The 18,840-nt window shown below is 40.2% G+C and overlaps 2 protein-coding genes across 2 annotated transcripts; one reads left to right on the forward strand and one right to left on the reverse strand.

Moving 5' to 3' along the window:
- Nucleotides 1–27: 27 nt before the first annotated feature.
- Nucleotides 28–10,644, reverse strand: LOC145491410 (uncharacterized). The gene is made up of 9 exons (XM_081470600.1): nt 9,363–10,644; nt 7,836–8,005; nt 7,071–7,115; nt 6,378–6,558; nt 5,744–5,891; nt 4,053–4,146; nt 3,003–3,202; nt 1,980–2,131; nt 28–1,074 (listed from the first exon to the last, which is right to left on the reverse strand). Exons 1-9 carry the CDS (start codon nt 9,446–9,448, stop codon nt 471–473), a joined length of 1,680 nt encoding a protein of 559 aa, XP_081326726.1. The 5' UTR covers nt 9,449–10,644; the 3' UTR covers nt 28–470.
- Nucleotides 10,645–12,752: 2,108 nt separating this feature from the next.
- On the forward strand, nt 12,753–18,805 carry LOC145491354 (uncharacterized). The gene is made up of 4 exons (XM_081470530.1): nt 12,753–14,158; nt 14,994–15,204; nt 15,820–16,592; nt 17,243–18,805. The coding sequence occupies exons 1-4, from the start codon at nt 13,801–13,803 to the stop codon at nt 17,932–17,934; spliced, it is 2,034 nt and encodes a 677-aa protein (XP_081326656.1). The 5' UTR covers nt 12,753–13,800; the 3' UTR covers nt 17,935–18,805.
- The last annotated feature ends 35 nt before the right edge of the window (nt 18,806–18,840 follow it).

Genomic DNA, 18,840 nt, shown 5'->3' on the forward strand with positions numbered 1-18,840 from the left:
TACATTCAGTTACTCTACTTACATTACTCTATATTTCTATACTTTTTTTTCTTTTTTTTTTTTCTTCTATTTTTTAACAGCTTATATTTAGGAGATCCAGTGATGTAAAAAACGTCCTTCTGATCGAGAGCTTGGAACCCTTCTTAGAGCTAAATTTTCGGTAGCTAATCCAAAAGTTTTAATTAGACAGCGCGCCGCACAAATTGTGTACAAATGTATATCTCTTATTCATTTATCTATTCATTTTTTGAGCGTCCACAATTAGTTAGTTAACCTAAATATTCCGACACTTGGACAAAGTTCATTCATGCTGTATTTGCAAATACAAATGATGCCTTCACCCTTAAAAAAAGCGAAAGCGTTCGTTTTTTAGAAAATTCTTTATACTTTTTACCCTTTTATATTTTATAAATAAGCTTATGTTAGGAAAACGTGTAAAAGCAAGGAAAGCAAGGAATGCAGATGAGAATTTACCAGATTCCCGCAAGGTTGAGTAAAAAAGAGATCGAATAACAGAGTCCTAACCATACTGAACCCACGATGAGATTCTTACAAATAATCCCCATGTTCTTAGGAAAAACATAGGTGTTAAAAAACAGCGTCTGGTAAAAGAGCACGTACGAGACAGCGACATAGATCACGGAGGCTAACATGAAGTTCAACATGGGATATCTTGGTATGTAGATCAGGATCTTCTGTGCGTCGCCAATCATGTAGATGTGAATTTGAGAAAGGTAAGTCTCCAGGGTGATTTTTCCAAGCCAGCTGAAGAGGCCAAGATAATGAGAACGGAGAACAGGATGCATGTTCCTGAACCAGAGATAAATGAGGATGACAATCCAAGAGGTGAACGGATGTATGACCATGTAAAATTGCCTCTCTTGCATCAAGATGAAATGAAACCAGATCACTAACACACCAAACAAGGCTACGGTGATCCAGATTTTTAGAAGCAGGGCCACTTGCTCCGCGCGCCGATTTTCGTGCTTTTTGTCTAAGTAGAGAAGAAACTTCTCGATGTACGGGTAGTTATATGCACACAGCATACCCACCCATGTAACGCAGTGGTCGAGCCTGGAAGAAAAGAGAAACGATTAGGGAAGGACCATTACTTTTATTGAGCAAGGGAGGGGAACAATTTTGGGGGGAGGGGGGGGGAGCAATTTTCTGGGGAGTGAATTATTTTTTTGGTGGGTAAAAGGTTGTGAAATTTTTTTTTCACTTCAAAATAACAGGACCTGGATAGAAGAAAGCACTTGCTCAATTTTTTTTCCATGGCTTCCCTTGCACTTTTTTTGCTGTGCAGGAATTATTTTTTTGAAATTGCCTAGCCCCCGCCCCCCCCCCCCTCAAAAACGAATGATCCATCCCTCACTGAGTGTGGACAACATAACTACACTGATAGCATCTGCCAGGAAGCCAGTACTAAGATGAAATTCGTTTTCGCCTCAATCTCGCCCAACTCTGCGCCCCGTTTGTGTTTTACTCTTCTCTATTCCTTGAAATAATCCAGTTAAACATCTTCAGAATAATGCACGGCGATTTTTGATTGAAGCTGGGAAGAGTCGCAGTTGGACGCAGTCATGAATATAAAATTTGTTTGAGGACAATCAAGCGCGGATATTGTTTCAACTCTCGTTCACCCAGCGTGCAAAGAAAGTCATGTCCGATAGCCCGGGATTAGCGCAATTTCGTGGTTTTGCGGTCGGAATCTGTCTTGGGCAAGTGAATTTTCTTTGGAAAACGTTGGAGAAAACTCAGTTACAGACTGAAGTACTATGAGAGATGAAATTTTTGGGGGCTAGTGAGAATGTCTTTTGCGCCAGTACAGCATAGTTACATAGTTACAACTAAGTCGAAGGACGTTTTCTTTGCACCCTGAATGCAATAGTTGTTAATTGTTGGAAAAATGAACTGATATATGTTTAGAAGTAAGCCGAGCAACATTACGGCGGTAATGTAATGTAGGAGTTACTTACGTGGAACGGTACACCCAATATCTCAAGTTTCCTTTGACGTTTAATATAAACTGGAAAGGCCAGAACACTTTGTATGAAGCACCAGGAATATCAAATATTAACGTGTTGATCACCAGATAGATTACAAACTTCGCTGCCATGACGTAACGATTCTGTAAAACAAAGGAATTGCTTTGTATTACTGTTCAAGTGTTGGGACAGCACTGACGCGGAATCTGTTGTCAACTTTGAAATAACAAATGATTTTAATTGATAACTCCGTGAAAGGATTATCAGAATTGAACATAACAATGCAACTGTAGAATTCATGTTGAAGAGACCATTTTACAGTTGTCTGTTCAGTGACCTGGCCTTTGAATGGCAGCGAGGCTGGATGTGACGTTGTTTTGACAAAGACCTCACTGTTTTTGTTGTGTAAATCAAGTTGTTCTTATGCTAACTAGTTTGCATTTGCATGAAACAAGCAGAGAGGTCTGTATCAAAGCAAGGTCACCTCCTGCCTCGGTGGCATTCATAGGCCAGGTAACTAAGCACACAACTGTAAAATGGCCTTTTGCCTCAAAAGCAAGTACGTATAGCCTCGTAAGCGAAACTGTAGAGCAACACAACTTCGGACTTTTATTTTATTAAGAAATTTGTCCACGATAAAAGGAGCATTTTGATTGGTTCCTTGAGTGGTCCGCATTTTGCAAAACAGACGGCTGCACTTTGTTAAAGAAAGGGCTAACGCTCAAAAACATCAGCTGCGCTAACTCGCTACATACGGCGTAATGGCCTCTGTCATTCAAACCTTAAGCTGTGAACAGGACCCTGCTGGGGTAAAATGCGAAAGCGCAGCTTTTAAAAGCGAAGAGAACTCGGTGGGCGGAGCGAGGCGAACATGACCTGGGGACCACGAGAGGCCGAGATCTTCCTCCTCAGACTGCGCTCGCTTCGTTCTGCATTCGGGAACGTCATCACAAGCCTTTAAACCACGGCTAACTATGACATTAATTTCGAAATAACACTGATCATCAAACTTACATCATTGTATCTCTTGAACACCGACATCATGGCGTAAACTGTAATGAACCAGTATGTGTGCATAGCGCATACGTAATACCGAACAAACTCGTGATTGGTCACTGCCATCACCATGACGACCAAAAAGTTGAGGCGAAACATCATCCTTAACAAGCGGAACAGTGAATAATCTTTCTTTATCCAGAAATAGGAAAAATTACCTGACGATAAAAATAAAACACAAGTATGTTAGTAATAATATAGCACATTAAAACTTATTATCGAGGGTCGAGGAACTGGAAACAAACATCCGGTTCAGATATGACTCAATCTCGGTTCCAGGGCCTCTCCTTTTCATCCCTCAACGTTGAGGAGGAAAATGACAAGGGATGAGAAGGAGAGAGAGCCTGGAATCTTGGTTGGATATGGCTGACTTCGCAGGTTTCGTTTTGAGGTTACTAAGCAACTTGACGTTTTCTTCATGTGTTATGGCGTGGCAAATGTTGGAGTACTTTCGAGTGTTTGCAGTACGTTTTAATTGGATGAAAAATATCGGAAACTCTTCGACTGCTTTAAAGAGAGATTTGCCAATTCAAGAAAGGCGGCATTTGTGCTGCGACAGAGAAACTGAATCGTGTAACAGAGTGATAACTAGGTACGAGATTATCAGCAGCTTACCAAGCGAATTTCATTTTATTTCGTTCTTTCCTTGCTTTTGTTGTTTTGCAGAGCTCACAACAGTAGTTTAGCAAGGTAAACTAATTAAAAAATAATAGTGCGTTTTCGTCGATGCGTTTTTGTCTATCATCCATATATTTACGGTGAGTCTTTGTTTCCAAATGCGTTCAGTCTGAACAACATCTCAAACGTTTGCGTTTTTGATGATGATAACGAACGTGCTCGAACGTGTCAGTCTGGTCGGCAAAAAGAGCAGCAACGAAAATGCATCAGTGTGTACGGGACCTAAGAGTGAGAAAGACTTTCCCAGACTACAGCCTAGCTCGCGAATGCGTTTTGTATCGTGTAACAAGAATGTTTTAGATTTCATAGTTCAACCATTCTATTTCATACCAAATCCCGTCATCCATACATAGGCAGCAATATAGCATCTGATGGAATTGAACACTTCTTGAGCATCAAAATAATGATACCACACAAACTGCACCTACAAATAGTCAGTGAAGACAGAATCAAAAATATTTCCAGAATCGATTAAAGAAAATTTATGATAACAAGTACAATTACACTGAGGACAGGCCAACCGTGAAAACTTGACAGTTTTTGTGCGTTTTTCTTTTTTTGTGAATTTAGATCAAAAGTTCATCATACAATCTACCAGACTAGCATTTATACAGTGTGAACATGCTGAATACTCTGGCTCTTGTTAGTGGAATTCAGTCACGGTTTTTAGAGTTATTTGGCCGCTTACAAAATTACCTCTAAATTGACGGAAACCTGAAAATAATAGTTTACTAAGATTGGAAATTACTAAAGAGATGATATTAAACCATAAAGAAAGGATGGCTTGGGATGAGAAAGATCGACACGGATTTGAAACGACAAAATTGGAAAATTTATGCTTACGTTTTCAAGATGCTTAAACTGTGAAGTAGCTCCTTTAATGTGAAGCACCTTCATTCTTTAGTCACCAACAAAACGTGCACAGATATGTCAAGTGTCCACCGAATCGCGCGAATGGAAAGGAAATTTCGTTTCAACCAGCATGAAGTACAAGCAAAAAAAAGTACAAAAAGGAGGCTTCTGGAACGGGACCGGCAAGGTGATCAGTGCGTTGTTGTGTTCTAGAATAACTGAGATACTACGCGTGCTTTCACTGGTCGATAGTTTCGCGATTAAATTCGTGCGTATTCTTGAGAAATATTTTATAAAAGCAATAAAGTAGTTTTTCCGTATTTACAGCGAGGATTCTCGAAAGTTAGGCAAACCCTTGGTTGCGTCTCGGGTTTGCATAACTGTCTCCAATTCTCCGAACCCCCACCCCCCCCCCCCACCCCTCGTGTTTAGATGAGGCTGTGTAAACACGGAAAAAGTGGTCTTTGCTTAACCGTAAAGCTGTTTTATTTTGACACAATTTTCCATGCGTAACTTAACGCATTTTGAATTTACATGTAGACAAACATAACTAACATTAGCGGCGTTTAGAAAGTTTTTCAAGATAATTACCTGTCACCCTGTTACCTGTCCACTTCGTGCCAAGTGGTACCTAAGGCCTCAAGAGGATCAACCTGCTTTTTATTTGACTGTTTCTTTTACTACCTTCATCCAATGTTAAAAACTCGGCATTGTGTGTAATGTGTCGTGCGTTCTGTAGACAACTGCCTACGACCTCGATCCTAGACTCTTTTGCCTCCTTTTTAACCCGTGAATTGCATAGGCAAGCTACGGGCTGTAGTGGTCGATCAGATTATGCAAATGATATGCAAATGACTGTCCATTTGTCGTCCGTAAAGCTTTTGGGGTACTTCTGCTGACACGTAGATAAAGCTCTTGAAAGCACTGTATTGCAGACGTATATATCATTTTACATTTCTAGGTCAAGGTATTACGTGACTGCGATTGTTGCACTAAACATGGAAACTTGTTTGTGTGTTAAATCTACCGGTTTGCTCATAGGGCACTTTGATTTCAACAAGGGAGGCGAAGGAGAGAGAACCTGGGATCGAGGTTGAATTGCGCCCTGAACGCAACATCCCGTTTCGAAAACACAGAAGGTTAGATTTTTTTGGTTTTATTATACTGACCTGCATCCAGCCTTTCCACTCTTCAGTCTGATCTCTGTTGACGAGTTTCTCAGGTGTTTTACGAATAGTGTAAACAAAGGCCACGATAACCAGAAGAACAAACAAAAAAACAAAGATGTCTCTGGAGTACTGCTTATGCGTCTTGGGCCTGTAACAAATGTATAAATTAAAGATTTTAATACCAGTAATGCCTCAAAAAAGGCTAAGCAATAAACTGCTGCAGTTTGCCTTAAATTTATGGAGATTTCATTCATATACAAAATTACTGGGTCATGAAATGTTTTGAGACCGGGCTTAAGGTGAAAAATTTTAATGATTTCATACAGAAGATTGAGAGTACTAACTACTTATTAAGCGAGAGTGAGGTCTTTACAGTCTTTACGGGAAAATCTCAGCCGAGACCATGCCGTATTCACTGAGCGATAGCGAGGTCAATAAGGTAATGTTGAGATTTGAGATTTTCACGCGAAGACCGACCGTTCGAGGTTAATACTGAAATAGTTAATTACAGGGCTGTAATGGGGGGAATCACCTCATAATGACAGAAGCATCACTTATAGTGAGTTAACCACTGCATATGATGAAGCAGATTAACATGAGATAGTGTTTGCGTTGCATACAACGAGATGCTTACCATATATGTTGATAATCACATAACCAGAAATAAAGCATTATTGTGCCAAAGACGACAGCTTTGGTTAAAAACTCTTCAAATGATGGTTGGTCCGGGTCGCTTTCAAGAAGTTTCTCAAACAGTCCTCTAGTACCCTTACTTTCCTCTGACGCATCTCCGCGACCAAATCGCGACACGGACGCTAAAATGAACAAAAAAAAAAACAGTTTTCACCAGAAATTAAATGCAAGAAGATAACCAGTTAACAAAGGAATAATACTCGACACTTCGGTTTCGGAAAATATCGGTTACTCAACCCGTGAAGGAAACTGAAGAGATAAGGTGGCTCTGAAACTTTTCTGTGATCACACGTCTTCTCGCTTTTTATCTCGTGTAACCATGGATACCTGTTTAAACCTTCTGCTCACTTATTCGCCGGAATTTTTGAAACATGGTTGTTTGTTTTTTCTTTCGAAAGCATTCTCACCCTTTTGACATTCGCTCCAGAGCTTTCGTCCAAAGACTGTGCGCGTTCGCAAAAAAATATACATTAGCTGTTTTGCAGTCTATACGTCCCGAAGCACTGCAAGCGGAACTACGGACTACACTAGTATTATCCGCACTCCTTGGTGACTTCCTAGACTTCCAGGTTCTTGTTGAGAGTTTTCGTTTGTCCTTATGGCCTGCTTTTATAATCAATAAGCGGTTACTTACGCGGTTTAGAAACTGGATACACAGATATCAGCACGTTGTCCTTCTCTAGAGAGAAATGAGAGATCAGTGTTTCAAGTAGATTGAAAAGAAAATAATTTCTGAAAAGCACTTAAGCGAAAGAACATATCGGTTGTTCAACTCATTGGCATCCGTCAGCCTTAGAGACTATGGAGTTGCCCTCTGGCTAGTGGTTCTGGTGCAGCGGGTTTTTTAACTAAGTGAACTAAGTGCAGGATACTAGGGTTTTACACTTTCTGAATGGTTGTCGTCAAAGATGTAGCATCTTTGCCTATTCAGGACTCGCAAGGAGACGCAAGTTCAAAACTTGGGTCTACTTGCGATTCCCTTTGGTCAGACCTTACGTGCACTTCCGTTCAAATGAAATGACTCGCGCTCACTCTGGTGATGATCAAATTTTCGCGCATATCGACGCAAGTTTTTCACCGCTTGTCCACCCAGCCCAAGTCAACCCAAGTTAAGTAACGTCCATTCGTTTTTGTGATGGTTACGTTTTGGCCGTGCGGAATTTAGGCGGTAGCCTTGAAAAGGTTTTTTTTTTGCGACTTGCGTGTACTTGCGAGGAAACTTGCGAGTCAGACCCAAGTTACGCATGTTTAAATTGCAGCTACTTGCAACAACTTGCGAGTCCGTTTGGTCAGGGCTTTTAAGGGCTGATTACCCAGGTCGCAATGACTAACTGAATCTGAAACTCACAGTTTTATGGTTTCTCCGTTACGTGAATCATGCACCTGTTGAGGTTCATACCTTTCTCGGCCAAATCTTTCTCTTCATCCTCCATCTGCTTAGCTTTCCACTTGTCACGCCACTTTAGAATGTAACGCTTGGTTTTCAGCGTGACCCAAAGAAAGATGATCGACAACCATAATAGGAAAAGCGCCTTTTGGTGGAGAGTGATTGGCCGCGTTGGTTCGAGTCTGAAGTACAAAGAAATTCAATTGACACCTTAAATATTGACCTTATATATGAGTTATTGACCAAACAAGGTTGGTCAATAAAGTATAAATTATATGGCTTTCGAGGAAATTTTTCTTGCGGGACACAGCGGGTAATACCGAGCGGGCAAGATAACACCATAATGGCCCCTCGGATAGCCAATCAGAACGCAGGATTTGGCTCATCTTGCCTGCTCACGGTATTAGTCATGTAATTATGTGTTCTATTACAGTCGAACCTGTATATAACGGCCCTGTATTAAGCGGCCACCCTCTATTAAGCGGCGGCCGGTTTTCAAAGCCGCGAATTTTCGCTCGTGCAAACGCTGCATTTGTTACCTGTATTAGGCGGCCACCTTTATTAAGCAGCCGCGGCCACCCTGTAGCAGTCCTATGTTTGTCTTTCTTTGTCATTTTTACCCGTAGTAAGAGGCCACCCTTGACCGGGTGACAGGTCATTTTATGCGGTATTGTATTGTGTATTAGCGCCCACCTGTATTAAACGGCCAGTTCCTCAAGTCCCGAGGGTGGCCGTTATACACAGGTTCGACTGTACAATACTCACTATAATTAACCTACCTATAGGACATTCGGGCCTTATATTTCTCTATAGAAAAAGGGAGAGTCCAAGGCCCACTGTATTGTAATAAGTTATGCTCATTTGGCTTAGTGCAGTTTTCAGTTGAGGGTAGAAATTAATCAGGCCATTACTTTGGTTTTGGTTATACTGTTATACCACAGTTTGTGATTGGCTGAACGGTATAATTGGTAAGTAACTGATCCGGTTTTGGTTTTAAAACACTCATTTGAAAACCGCTCTATTTCACTGAGGAAATTCTATATGTAGAATGCAGAGCGACCTGCGCTTTTCGCCTTTCTTCTAATATCGACGATTTCCTAAAAATTATGAGAACGCTTGGCTCCGGAGGCTAGAATTTTAGCCCCTTACAGATTCTAAAGTTTAACCTCAAGCGACAAGGAGCGACAAAAAACGAAAAGCGACTGAGACAAATGGCAGTCCGCTCTCCTTGATTCCCGGGGTAACTGTTTTGTTTATAGACCTCCGTCTTCCGTGTTGCCGTTTGCCTCTTCTCCAGAGCAAGTACTCGTGCAAAACGTTTCAATTGAAAATGAGTTTGTTTGATATGAAAATGAAAGTGCAGGTGAAACATTTAAATATGTCATTGCATGCTTTCGCAGGAAGACTCGTTTTGACAATGAGGCAAAAGCAAGCATAATCTCTTGGGCAAAAGTCAATTGGAAATGGCCTACTGTTTTTACCACTCGAAAATAAAATTAATATCTTCGCGCCGCCGTGTGATAATTTCTATACAGTTACCTGCCAAGTGTTCGGATAGAGTTCAAGTAGATATTGCGTTCTTCGTATTCGATGGCTGCGTTGTCCTTATAAATAGCCCCTCCCATTCTCGAGATTTTCCGAGAACTGCAAAAAACCAAAAACAAAACATTGGAAGATCACGGCCAGATATAAAGATGGCAGTACCTGTTAGCCCCAGGTCACACCAGCGACATAACAACATTAGCATAACGACATATGAAGGACTTTTATGTCGTTATGTTGACAGGGTGAACATCATAATAGCAACATAACGACATAGGGGAAAAATTGAACTTTTCCTTATGTCGTTACGTCTATGTCGTTATGGCGTTATGTTTCTGTTAAAGCAAGTGTGAACATCATCGACATAGCAACATAACAAAGAACTAATCAGAGCGACGCAAGAATTGTAGAACCCAGACTGCCACTAGCACTATTTTCAAAATGGCGGCGACTGTCAAGTGTGGTCAGGAACGTTAATTTCGTTTACCTGAAATAATATTCTCATTACCCAAACGAAACCTTTTAATGAGGTTGTGGCACTGGCTTTGTGTTCTCCTAGCTTCTTGTTGAAAGATCAGGTGCATCCACTCTTTTCTTCTAGCAATTTTTCCTTTTGTTTTCCGTCGTCGAAGAAAAGAAACAGAATTATTGCAATTGCAATAAGTGTTTCTTCGTGCATTTTTTTAAGTCATCTCTTCACCTATCCTTATATATGTCTTTATGTCGATGTTCACATTACCGATATGAGCGACTATGTCGTGATGTCATAATGTTGTTATGTCGCTAGTGTGCACAGAACGGGCACTGACCTACTGAGAAACGATTACTAGGTAACCGTTCGTTTTAGGCCCGGAGCCGATTAGTTCCTCAATCATTTAGCCCCCAACTAGAAGTCAAAAACACTGTCTGTTTGTCGTTCTTTATTTAACCGGCTATGGGCTAATCGACTTGGGGGCTAAAGAACCGGTAACCCGATTACTGAATGCTGAGACCTACACCTTCCTGACTACCGCAATCTGGCAAATGAAACTAGAAATCAAAAGATGTAAAGTTGAATGAATAAAACTGATATATTACATGTCTTCTTGAAGATGTTGACTCTATTCAAAACGCGCTATTAGCTAAATTCTTTGAGTGGTTAGATTTCCCAAGTTTACCGTTAGCAAAAAGACGGGTATTTGGAAACTTTGGCCTATACAAATACCCAAAGAAACTTTCAAACAAAGAACGTGGTTTCCAAAACTTTACGAAGGGTTATTTAAACAAAGATAATTTCAGTTTTCCTTTTTGCACGTATTTATTTGCATTTTAACAATTATATTTGTATTCACGGTACGTCTTGCATGTGGTTGTTTTTATTCCTTGAAAGTTATGTTGACATAATATAAAATTTTTCACAGTTGCAGTTCTGTTACATGCTTTAGATATTTCAGTGTTCTTTGACTACTTTTTTAGAACGATATTGCATCGAAAATATATAGGAATTCGCTATTTTCTCGCTGCAGGTTTAACAAGCGTTTTGACAGCAGGTGACCAGATGGTATAAGGTCACTCGAGCGTTTGAAATTTAAATCTAATTTTCCAGGACTAAACACCAACGTACATAACAAAACAAAGCCTTGTCAGCAGTGGAAAATATGTCAAGAGTGGCGTCGTTTTCAACTACGTCCAGCAAGCAAAAAGAATAATTGATTAAATTCTTACTTATAGAAGAAAACCACTGACTAACCTGAGAAAAGCGAGAAGTTATTGAATAGATATCTTTAAACGTTTCTGCTTGGTCTGCCTTAAATGACAGTTGACCGATCATCAAAGGGGGGATTAGGTTCTGAACATTTCAAGCCGGAAGCAGAATTACGGGTTAAGTTCCCAGGTGTTGTCCACAATATTTCTTCATTCGCGACTCTAAAGATCAGTTGACCAAATACGCTAGGTGTTTGTTGATTCAATGTGTAAAATTACGTCATTTTAATTGCGACAATCCGCTCGATACTTTTGACAACTCGTTAAAAGGGTCTCTTGTTGTTATGTCAAAGGCATGATTCTTTTAAGAGACCCGCTTTTTTTCTCGCATGGCAAAGTGTCGTTTTTATTCATTTCGCGTAATGACACTTGGGCAGTGTCCACACTACGTCGGAGAAATCTGAAAACGGAGGTTTCACTCTGAAAATGTATCAAATGTTTTCCGTCCACACTACGCCGGAGGAATTTAAAAACGCCACAATCAGCGGTCATCAGTTTTGGATTTGGGTTCGAGGAAAACTCGGTCAGGGAAATCTCATGACCATCGTGATGTCATCGTTTTCGAAAAGCTCCGTTTTCAAAATATTTTCCTTCCAACGAAAACGCAAAGCCGACCGTCGTTTTCAAATTCGTCCTGTTTGAAGAGCGTTGTCGAAAGGTTCCGTTTTCGTGACAAATTAGTGTGGACGGTAGCCCTAACCGTGGAAGTAAAGTTGCGTTTTCGAATTTCTCCGGCGTAGTGTGGATAAGGCCTTCATCATCAGGAAACATCAGAAGTTTATTTAAGCAATAGACCACAAGTTTTTATGGTTTATAGGCTGATAAACCACGCGGGATGTTGGAAGAACACGAGAAGAATTCGTAAATCACGGTCTATTGCTTTTATATAATAATTCAGAAGACACGCGAAATTTCCATGAGTTTACTGGCACAATAAATCATAGCTGATTGACTAATCAGAGCGCGCGCATTCATAACATTTTTGCCTGAAAGGTCCCTCTCAACTAATGTGCATTTAAAAAAATACTGCAATCTGATTGGCTGAGCTATCGTATACTGTCAGCGTTTAGTATTTAGTAGCTTGAGATCGCCCTAATAATGACTCTTAAAAAAGAAAATTGATTTTTGTGCGACTCAAAACCTCAAAACTGTTCAAAGAACTGACAAGCCCGTGTGAAGAGCCGTAAGTTTCAAACATCAATTGAATCTCGGCGTGATTTTGTTAATCTGGGGCGTGAAGTATAAACCTTTTTATAATATGTAAAGAAATAATAAAAACCATGCCTAATGTAGCATTTTTGTTGTTAAAAGTCATTTTTCCAATGAAAGAGTCTTAGAGGCAATTATCGACAACACCTTAGTTCCATCTTTACATGTGAACAGCCAAAAGAAAACAGCACATGAAACCAGTTTCCTTCGTCTGAACAATGCAATGAACACTAGATATACCTGTGCAGAAATAGTATCTGCCAAGCGTTATGTCAAAGGAGTTCAGCTTGAGGATGTCCTCAGAAAAGTCACTCCCACTGCCCCCTCTTTCAACAAGGAAAAAAACATGTGGAGTATATGAGGGGTGTATGAAAGATTTCACCTAGGGGAGGGAAGTGGGGGGGGGGGGGGGAGGAATGGGGGAATATATGCTTATTTTTGAAGCTTTCTGTGGGCGTGATCCATGCAACCAAAATTTCCGGGCTGAGGTTCGGACTTTTTGGGGGGGTGAACGGATCACGACGTGTGCGGATGGTCTTGTTCCATTCTCAGTGTTTAGTGTTGGCTGAGATTGACTAGTAATTGCATAGAACTCATTGCCAATTATTGTTGAGAATTGAAGAAGTTGAATCTTTTATAACTAATCCTGCACTGTAATTGGCTACCCCAGCAGGCAAGATAGTGCCATCGCTATCTTGCTTGCTCTGGATTACCCACTGTGTCCTGCAAGAAACTAGTCTTCTTTTTCCATACAATAAGCCTTTTATTGACCAAGTTTTACCAGTTAAAATGGCTGGTTATTTTTTAGCCTCATTCTTTTGTGCCTGTTTATGCACCTCGAGTCCTCGACTCCGGCCTTCTCGGTCCATAGGCACCTCAAAAAAGAACTTGGCCAGGTCAATTTAGCCATCTTGACTTCACGTTTGGTCAAAGTCCATAATTTAATAAATGATATAACAAATTAAAAATGGCGGGAGTTTTACATGAGCTAAACCGAGAATATTAGGAAATAAGCAGTTTTTAACAACCAAAACATGTACTTCGCTTGAAAAACAACTACGTAGCTGTTGGAACTGTTCATGGATGTACGAGAAACACTGATAAATCTGCTGTTAACATTCCATAAAAGCTGCACACCTCCCCGCTGCACACTGGTAAGTGTTTTCCTCCATGTTGAACCGACCGCAAAGTACTGGAATTGACTAGTTGGAATGGTCAATCTTCGATCGAACCAGTCCAACGGAGAAAAGCAGAAAACTAGTTCACTTCAAAAGGTAAACTGTTCTTTTTGAAACTTTTCTGGTTGGACCGAACCAATCTACATTCAGTTTTTGACCGAATTTTCCGGAAATTTGGTTGGTCCAATCCCAAATGGCCCTTTCCCTGTACCTCGTTTCCGAAACGAGGTTTTTTTCCCGCCAAATTTTGTCACCTCTGTCAGAACAACGTGCATTGTGTTTTGATAGGGTAGCATTCGACAAACATGGACGATCTCATGGGGCTGTTCAGCAAAGAGTTTGGCACGATGATAACGATTTTTAACCCAATATACCCGCTGCAATTCGAAAGATTTGGTGACGGAAACCCAGACGAGGATCCCGAGTTCAAATCACATTTATCTAATCTCAATCAGGGCCACGGAGTAGCTGCAGAACTCGGTGTGGACGAACGCTTCTACTCGAGCGTAGCGATTTACAAAGCCGAGAGGAAAGCAAGGATGGCTTATGTATCGGAGAATCCTATAACTGAAGCCAAAGCAGCACTAAAAATATCCCCGAATTGTCCTGAAGCGTACAACGTGTTAGCTCAGTTCGAGGCGAAGACGTATGATGAAGCTCTTGGTAAGTTTCATGCTGTCCATTGCAATTGAGAGAAATGTACTAAATACTTTTCAGTAAGGGAATCACGAAATGTTTTTAAGCGCATTGAAAGGATGTTAGCTTAAGCTCATGTCCTTATCTCAAGCTTTCAGCGCAACATATTTCGCACACAAGACGAAGGGGTCTTCGATTTGCATGTGGTGTAATCCGATATAAGGTTACGCATGAAGCGATAGAATTTCTGTGAACTGTGAACTGCGAAGATTGCATTTTACTGGTTTTCCTCTGTATCTACACTCATGACTTATGTGTTGGTAGCTATGCACGCAGATTCCTCGGAAATTCAATCACTTACACGGTGTCGAATAGGGCCGATATTGACAATATTGTGAATAGTGAATATTGTTCAAAATAGAAAATTTGATACGTTTATAAAAGCTGAAATATGTTATAGAGTCCTTCCTGGTAAAAGTTAGAAATTTATTGGACAGTGTTACTGTTTATAAAACTTAATTCAGGCTTCCAAATTATAAATATACTGTATCTTGCATTAAACTGCTCTGGCTCAGCGTGACCGCAACTCCTGAAATTTCATTTCCACTTACCTAAATACATTCATAACAATACATTCTGGAAAATTATACCCTCCTTGTGGATATGTGAATTGGGGTAGGGTGAGGGGTAGATCTTCCAGTTTTGTTTTGACCCTGAAATGTTCGGCAACACACGCTTCTAAACCTCTCCCCTTGACTCTAATGTTACTGTGCCGCAGCTGGTACATTCCCCCCCACCCCTTCTTGCAAATTCACTGGATCTGGTGAGTAGAATATATAACAATCTTTTTTCATTGAATCAGGATTCTATAGCAAGGCTGTGGAAGTGGCACCAAATCTAAGTGATGAGTTTGATAAGGAGTTGTCTGAGAGAAAATGTTGGGGGCTGAATCATCTGCGCAGTTACTTTCGTGCTGTGCATGGCCAAGCCAACACCTTGCGCAAGATGGGGAGATACAAGGAATCACTCAAAAAGTATCTTCTACTAGAGAAGTTGGATCCAAAATTCTACAGGTATTGCCTTGTTAATAAATAATAATGTCATACTTACTTAGTAAAAGTGATCCTTGGGGGAGGGAGGGTGAATTTCCATTTTGGAGCAAGAAAACGCCCATCATCACTGGGAATCCCCTTTTTAGCACCTCTAAATTTTCCTTACCAATAGTTATTTATGAGACAACTTATCAGGTGCACAGATTTATAGCTGATGGAAGTTGGCCCATTAGCTCATTCAGTGTGGTGGGGAATGCTTCTTACCTGCTCCAACACCCTTGCAGCTTTGACTTAGCTGGTAGAATAGTGAACCAAGGAGTGTATCAAGAAGGGCTACAGTTTGTGTGTTTGGACCATGGCTTTAGGTTTACTTAAGTAAACAAATGTAGTGATAAATGATAATCATTATCGTTATTAAGGCCCAGAAGTGCAGAGGGAAAGGTATTAGAAGTGGGAACCTGGAACTTTTGACCTGCTGGCTGCACGTTTATTAGTGCTATGCACTACTGTACTTAGCACAAGCCTCTTGAAATGTGTGTTGACCTCCCTTAAACTCTTACCCCAACCTTACTTGTGTTGTGTTAAAGTAGATGACAAAAAGCACTCATGTGTGATCTTTGTTGTAAACTTTCATAGCTGGTCATCATTTGCCAACTGGAGGTACCATGTCCTGGAGGTTTATATGAAAATGGGTGATGACAAGGGGGCTCTCAAGTTTGCTTTAAAAAAATCCAATTCAGAAGCTTTCCGCCTATCTTCATCATGTGGGGCATGGTTTTGGACTAAAGCGCTGCTTGACTACCGTTACAAGGAACAAAGGGGCTTTGCAGAGGACTACTTTGATTTGGTGCCAAACTCAGGTGACCCAGAATCTAGAAATCTGTTTCACAGGTTTGAAGGTACAATTCTAAGAGCTTTTCAAGCATCCCCAGAAACCCTGAATTTTCTCACTGGAGAACGCAAGCTGCCAAATTGCAGAATACCTTTTCACATGGGAAACTGGGCATCACTGTCTAATATAGGTAGTTACTGCCTGTCCAATGCTGAACTTTGGCGCAACACTCCTGGAGCTCTCGAGTGGGCTGCTTGCAATGTTCGCACATTCATGTGCTCGTTGATCTTGAATCAAGACATCGAGTGCTGCAAAGCATTGAAGATCAAATGTCATGCTAAAAAGTTTGAAGAGCTACTCAGTGAAGGGGTATTTTTTGATGCCAGAGTTACCAGTTGTGGGAAGACCTTGGTTCATGTCGCTACATGTAGTGAAATGCCGCAGATGTTGAGAATGCTGCTTAATGCTGGTGCCAAAGTGATGATAAGTAGAAGTGGACGAGGAATCCCACAGCCACTACACATGGCCTGTTATTACAATTTCAACCCGAAGATCATCAAGATTCTTTGCAATGCAGGTCGGTTATTATAGCAATTATTATAACAATAATCAATGATGTATAGGGTTAAAAATCTTGGGCTACAGCAACATTTTGGATAACATTACATATGGGTTATTGGCCAAACATGAGGTCAAGATGGCCAGATATTGGCCAATTTATTTTGTGTGGTGTTTGGACCTACAATTAGATGGAGTTCAATTAACACATAAAAAAGATTGAGGCTAATATTCACCCATCTTGCCTGAATAAGCTTGGTCAATAAAGGATTTATTAAATTGGTTCAGTGAAATATTTCTTGTGGGACACTGTGTAATCCCAAGGTGGCGAGATGGTGTCATCTCTGCACGGGTAGCCAATCACTGCACAGAATTTAATTCATCTTGCCTGCTCATGGAGTTACCATCTAGTAACTATTGTTATTGATAAAGAAACCTTTTGTTTAATACTTGGCAAATTTAAGTATCAAAAAGAATTTAAAATCAATGTAGCTATCGGAAAATGTTTTTCGAACTTCCTAAACAAACTATCCAAAGCATTCTTGACAATAAGGACTTATGGAATTTTTTTGTTGAACAATGCTGACCTTTAGGGACTAATGTGTCAACGAGGTAAATTAATTTTGCACAAAACTTCAAAGCTATTGGCCTTTTATCTTGCTCTTTCAGGTGCTGACCCAACAGATAAGTGTGGTATTCACTACTCTCCTTTACAAATGGCAGCTGAACAAGGGGCAATGAGAGCCTTGAAAACTGCATTTGAGTGTCTTCCAGCTGGCCTTAAGAAAAATCAGGCAGTCCTTGACAGCATTCTGCTTGGTGTGTTCCAGAGCTCGTGTTACGAGTGTGTCACAGGTCTCGGAAACCTTTGTCAGCGGTGCCTTGGCAGTGACACAGCACACCCAGCAGATGCAACCTGGACTGGTGTGCTTGACTTTCTCACAGAACTAAACTACAAACCATCCAAGGAATATTTGGAGAGTATGAAAGAATTTCCTGGAAAAAGGAAGCTGTTTGCTTATTACAGCAGCAAACTACGAGGTGAGGAACCTAAGGTGATTGCAGAAGGCCCAGGCTTGGGTCGACAGCCACTGTCACTTATGCAGCCATCTAGTCTGTCCAATTTTCTGTCAGCACTTGGCCAGTTCGGAGACCTCCCTTACAGTGGAAGGACGTTACAGAAGCAACTTCAGAGTTCCAAAACAATCCTTCCCAAGTCAGCTACATGCGAGAATTGTAAAGAAAGGGAAAAGAAAATGATGGTTTGTGGACAATGCCGCCAAGCCTATTACTGCTCAAGGGAATGCCAGAAAAAGAATTGGAAGGAACACAAGAAATCTTGCTCACCAAGGAGAGAATGACGGGAATATCAAAAGATGGAGACATTTCAAGATCACCAGAGTTTGCATTTTCTTTGTTATAATGACCCCAGGATTCGACACGACAGTGTTCTTGTGGTATTGATAATGCTGTTACAGTTTCTCAATCTTATTTATTGCACACTTTCTTTTGAAAAATGCTTTTTGACCAAGAGACTATAGAATCGTCCAACATCAGTTGTTTTCCTGATTCACACCTTTTCCTGCTGTTGAGAAAAACAGAGATTTTACAGTTGTAATTAAGAATTGGATTTAACAACAAATAATTATTGTTGATGTGTTGGACGACATGTTAATCTATGAGATTATCACTTGTAACCAATAATTTATTCCCTAAATATATATTTTGTAAGTTTAAAAAGAAGTATGTACTTGGGTAGATTTGGCTATTGATGATTTATGAGAACATTTATCTGTACAATTTTACAAATCAACTTTTTTTAAAAAAATGCTTTCGGATTCTCTTTCAGTAATATTATTTTCATAGTTTCAAAGGGAGTAAGAGAAAGTTATTGTTTCAAAAAGAGAAAAATGAGCAAGTAAATGCTGTCAAAGTTAATTTGTACATTTTATATCAAGGTTTCTTTGCAATCAATTTGAAATATTTTCTTAAGCTAAGTATGAGTTACAAACTTGTTATAGTTAAAATAGTTACAGTAATTTCTAGTAAGTTTTGAAAAGAGCCCTTTTCTAGATGTTCTATTGAACTGTCCAGTTCAAGTTACATTTAGTTCAGCCCAGGTGTATACAAAGTAAAGATTACAACAAAGTTTACTGCAGAGTCTTTGGGAGTTATGTACTTTATAATATTATTGTAATTTGATGGCTTCTAATAAATTACATGTGTATTTTATGACTTGTTTTTCTTGCCATTACTTAGTCCTCCGA

The sequence above is a fragment of the Orbicella franksi genome, chromosome 6, assembly GCF_964199315.1.
Source record: "Orbicella franksi chromosome 6, jaOrbFran1.1, whole genome shotgun sequence".
NCBI classification, from domain to species: Eukaryota; Metazoa; Cnidaria; class Anthozoa; order Scleractinia; family Merulinidae; genus Orbicella; species Orbicella franksi.

Bases quoted from the DNA above. Each gene is read 5' to 3' on its own strand.
- LOC145491354 (XM_081470530.1), top strand. From the start codon at position 13,801: ATGGACGATCTCATGGGGCTGTTCAGCAAAGAGTTTGGCACGATGATA. The intron at 15,205-15,819 runs GTATTGCCTTGT...AAACTTTCATAG, and splicing joins TTGGATCCAAAATTCTACAG to CTGGTCATCATTTGCCAACT. The intron at 16,593-17,242 runs GTCGGTTATTAT...TTGCTCTTTCAG, and splicing joins CAAGATTCTTTGCAATGCAG to GTGCTGACCCAACAGATAAG.
- LOC145491410 (XM_081470600.1), bottom strand. From the start codon at position 9,448: ATGGGAGGGGCTATTTATAAGGACAACGCAGCCATCGAATACGAAGAA. The intron at 5,892-6,377 runs GTAAGCATCTCG...CATTTGTTACAG, and splicing joins TGTGATTATCAACATATATG to GCCCAAGACGCATAAGCAGT. The intron at 2,132-3,002 runs GTAAGTTTGATG...TTTGTTTTACAG, and splicing joins TGTTCAAGAGATACAATGAT to AATCGTTACGTCATGGCAGC.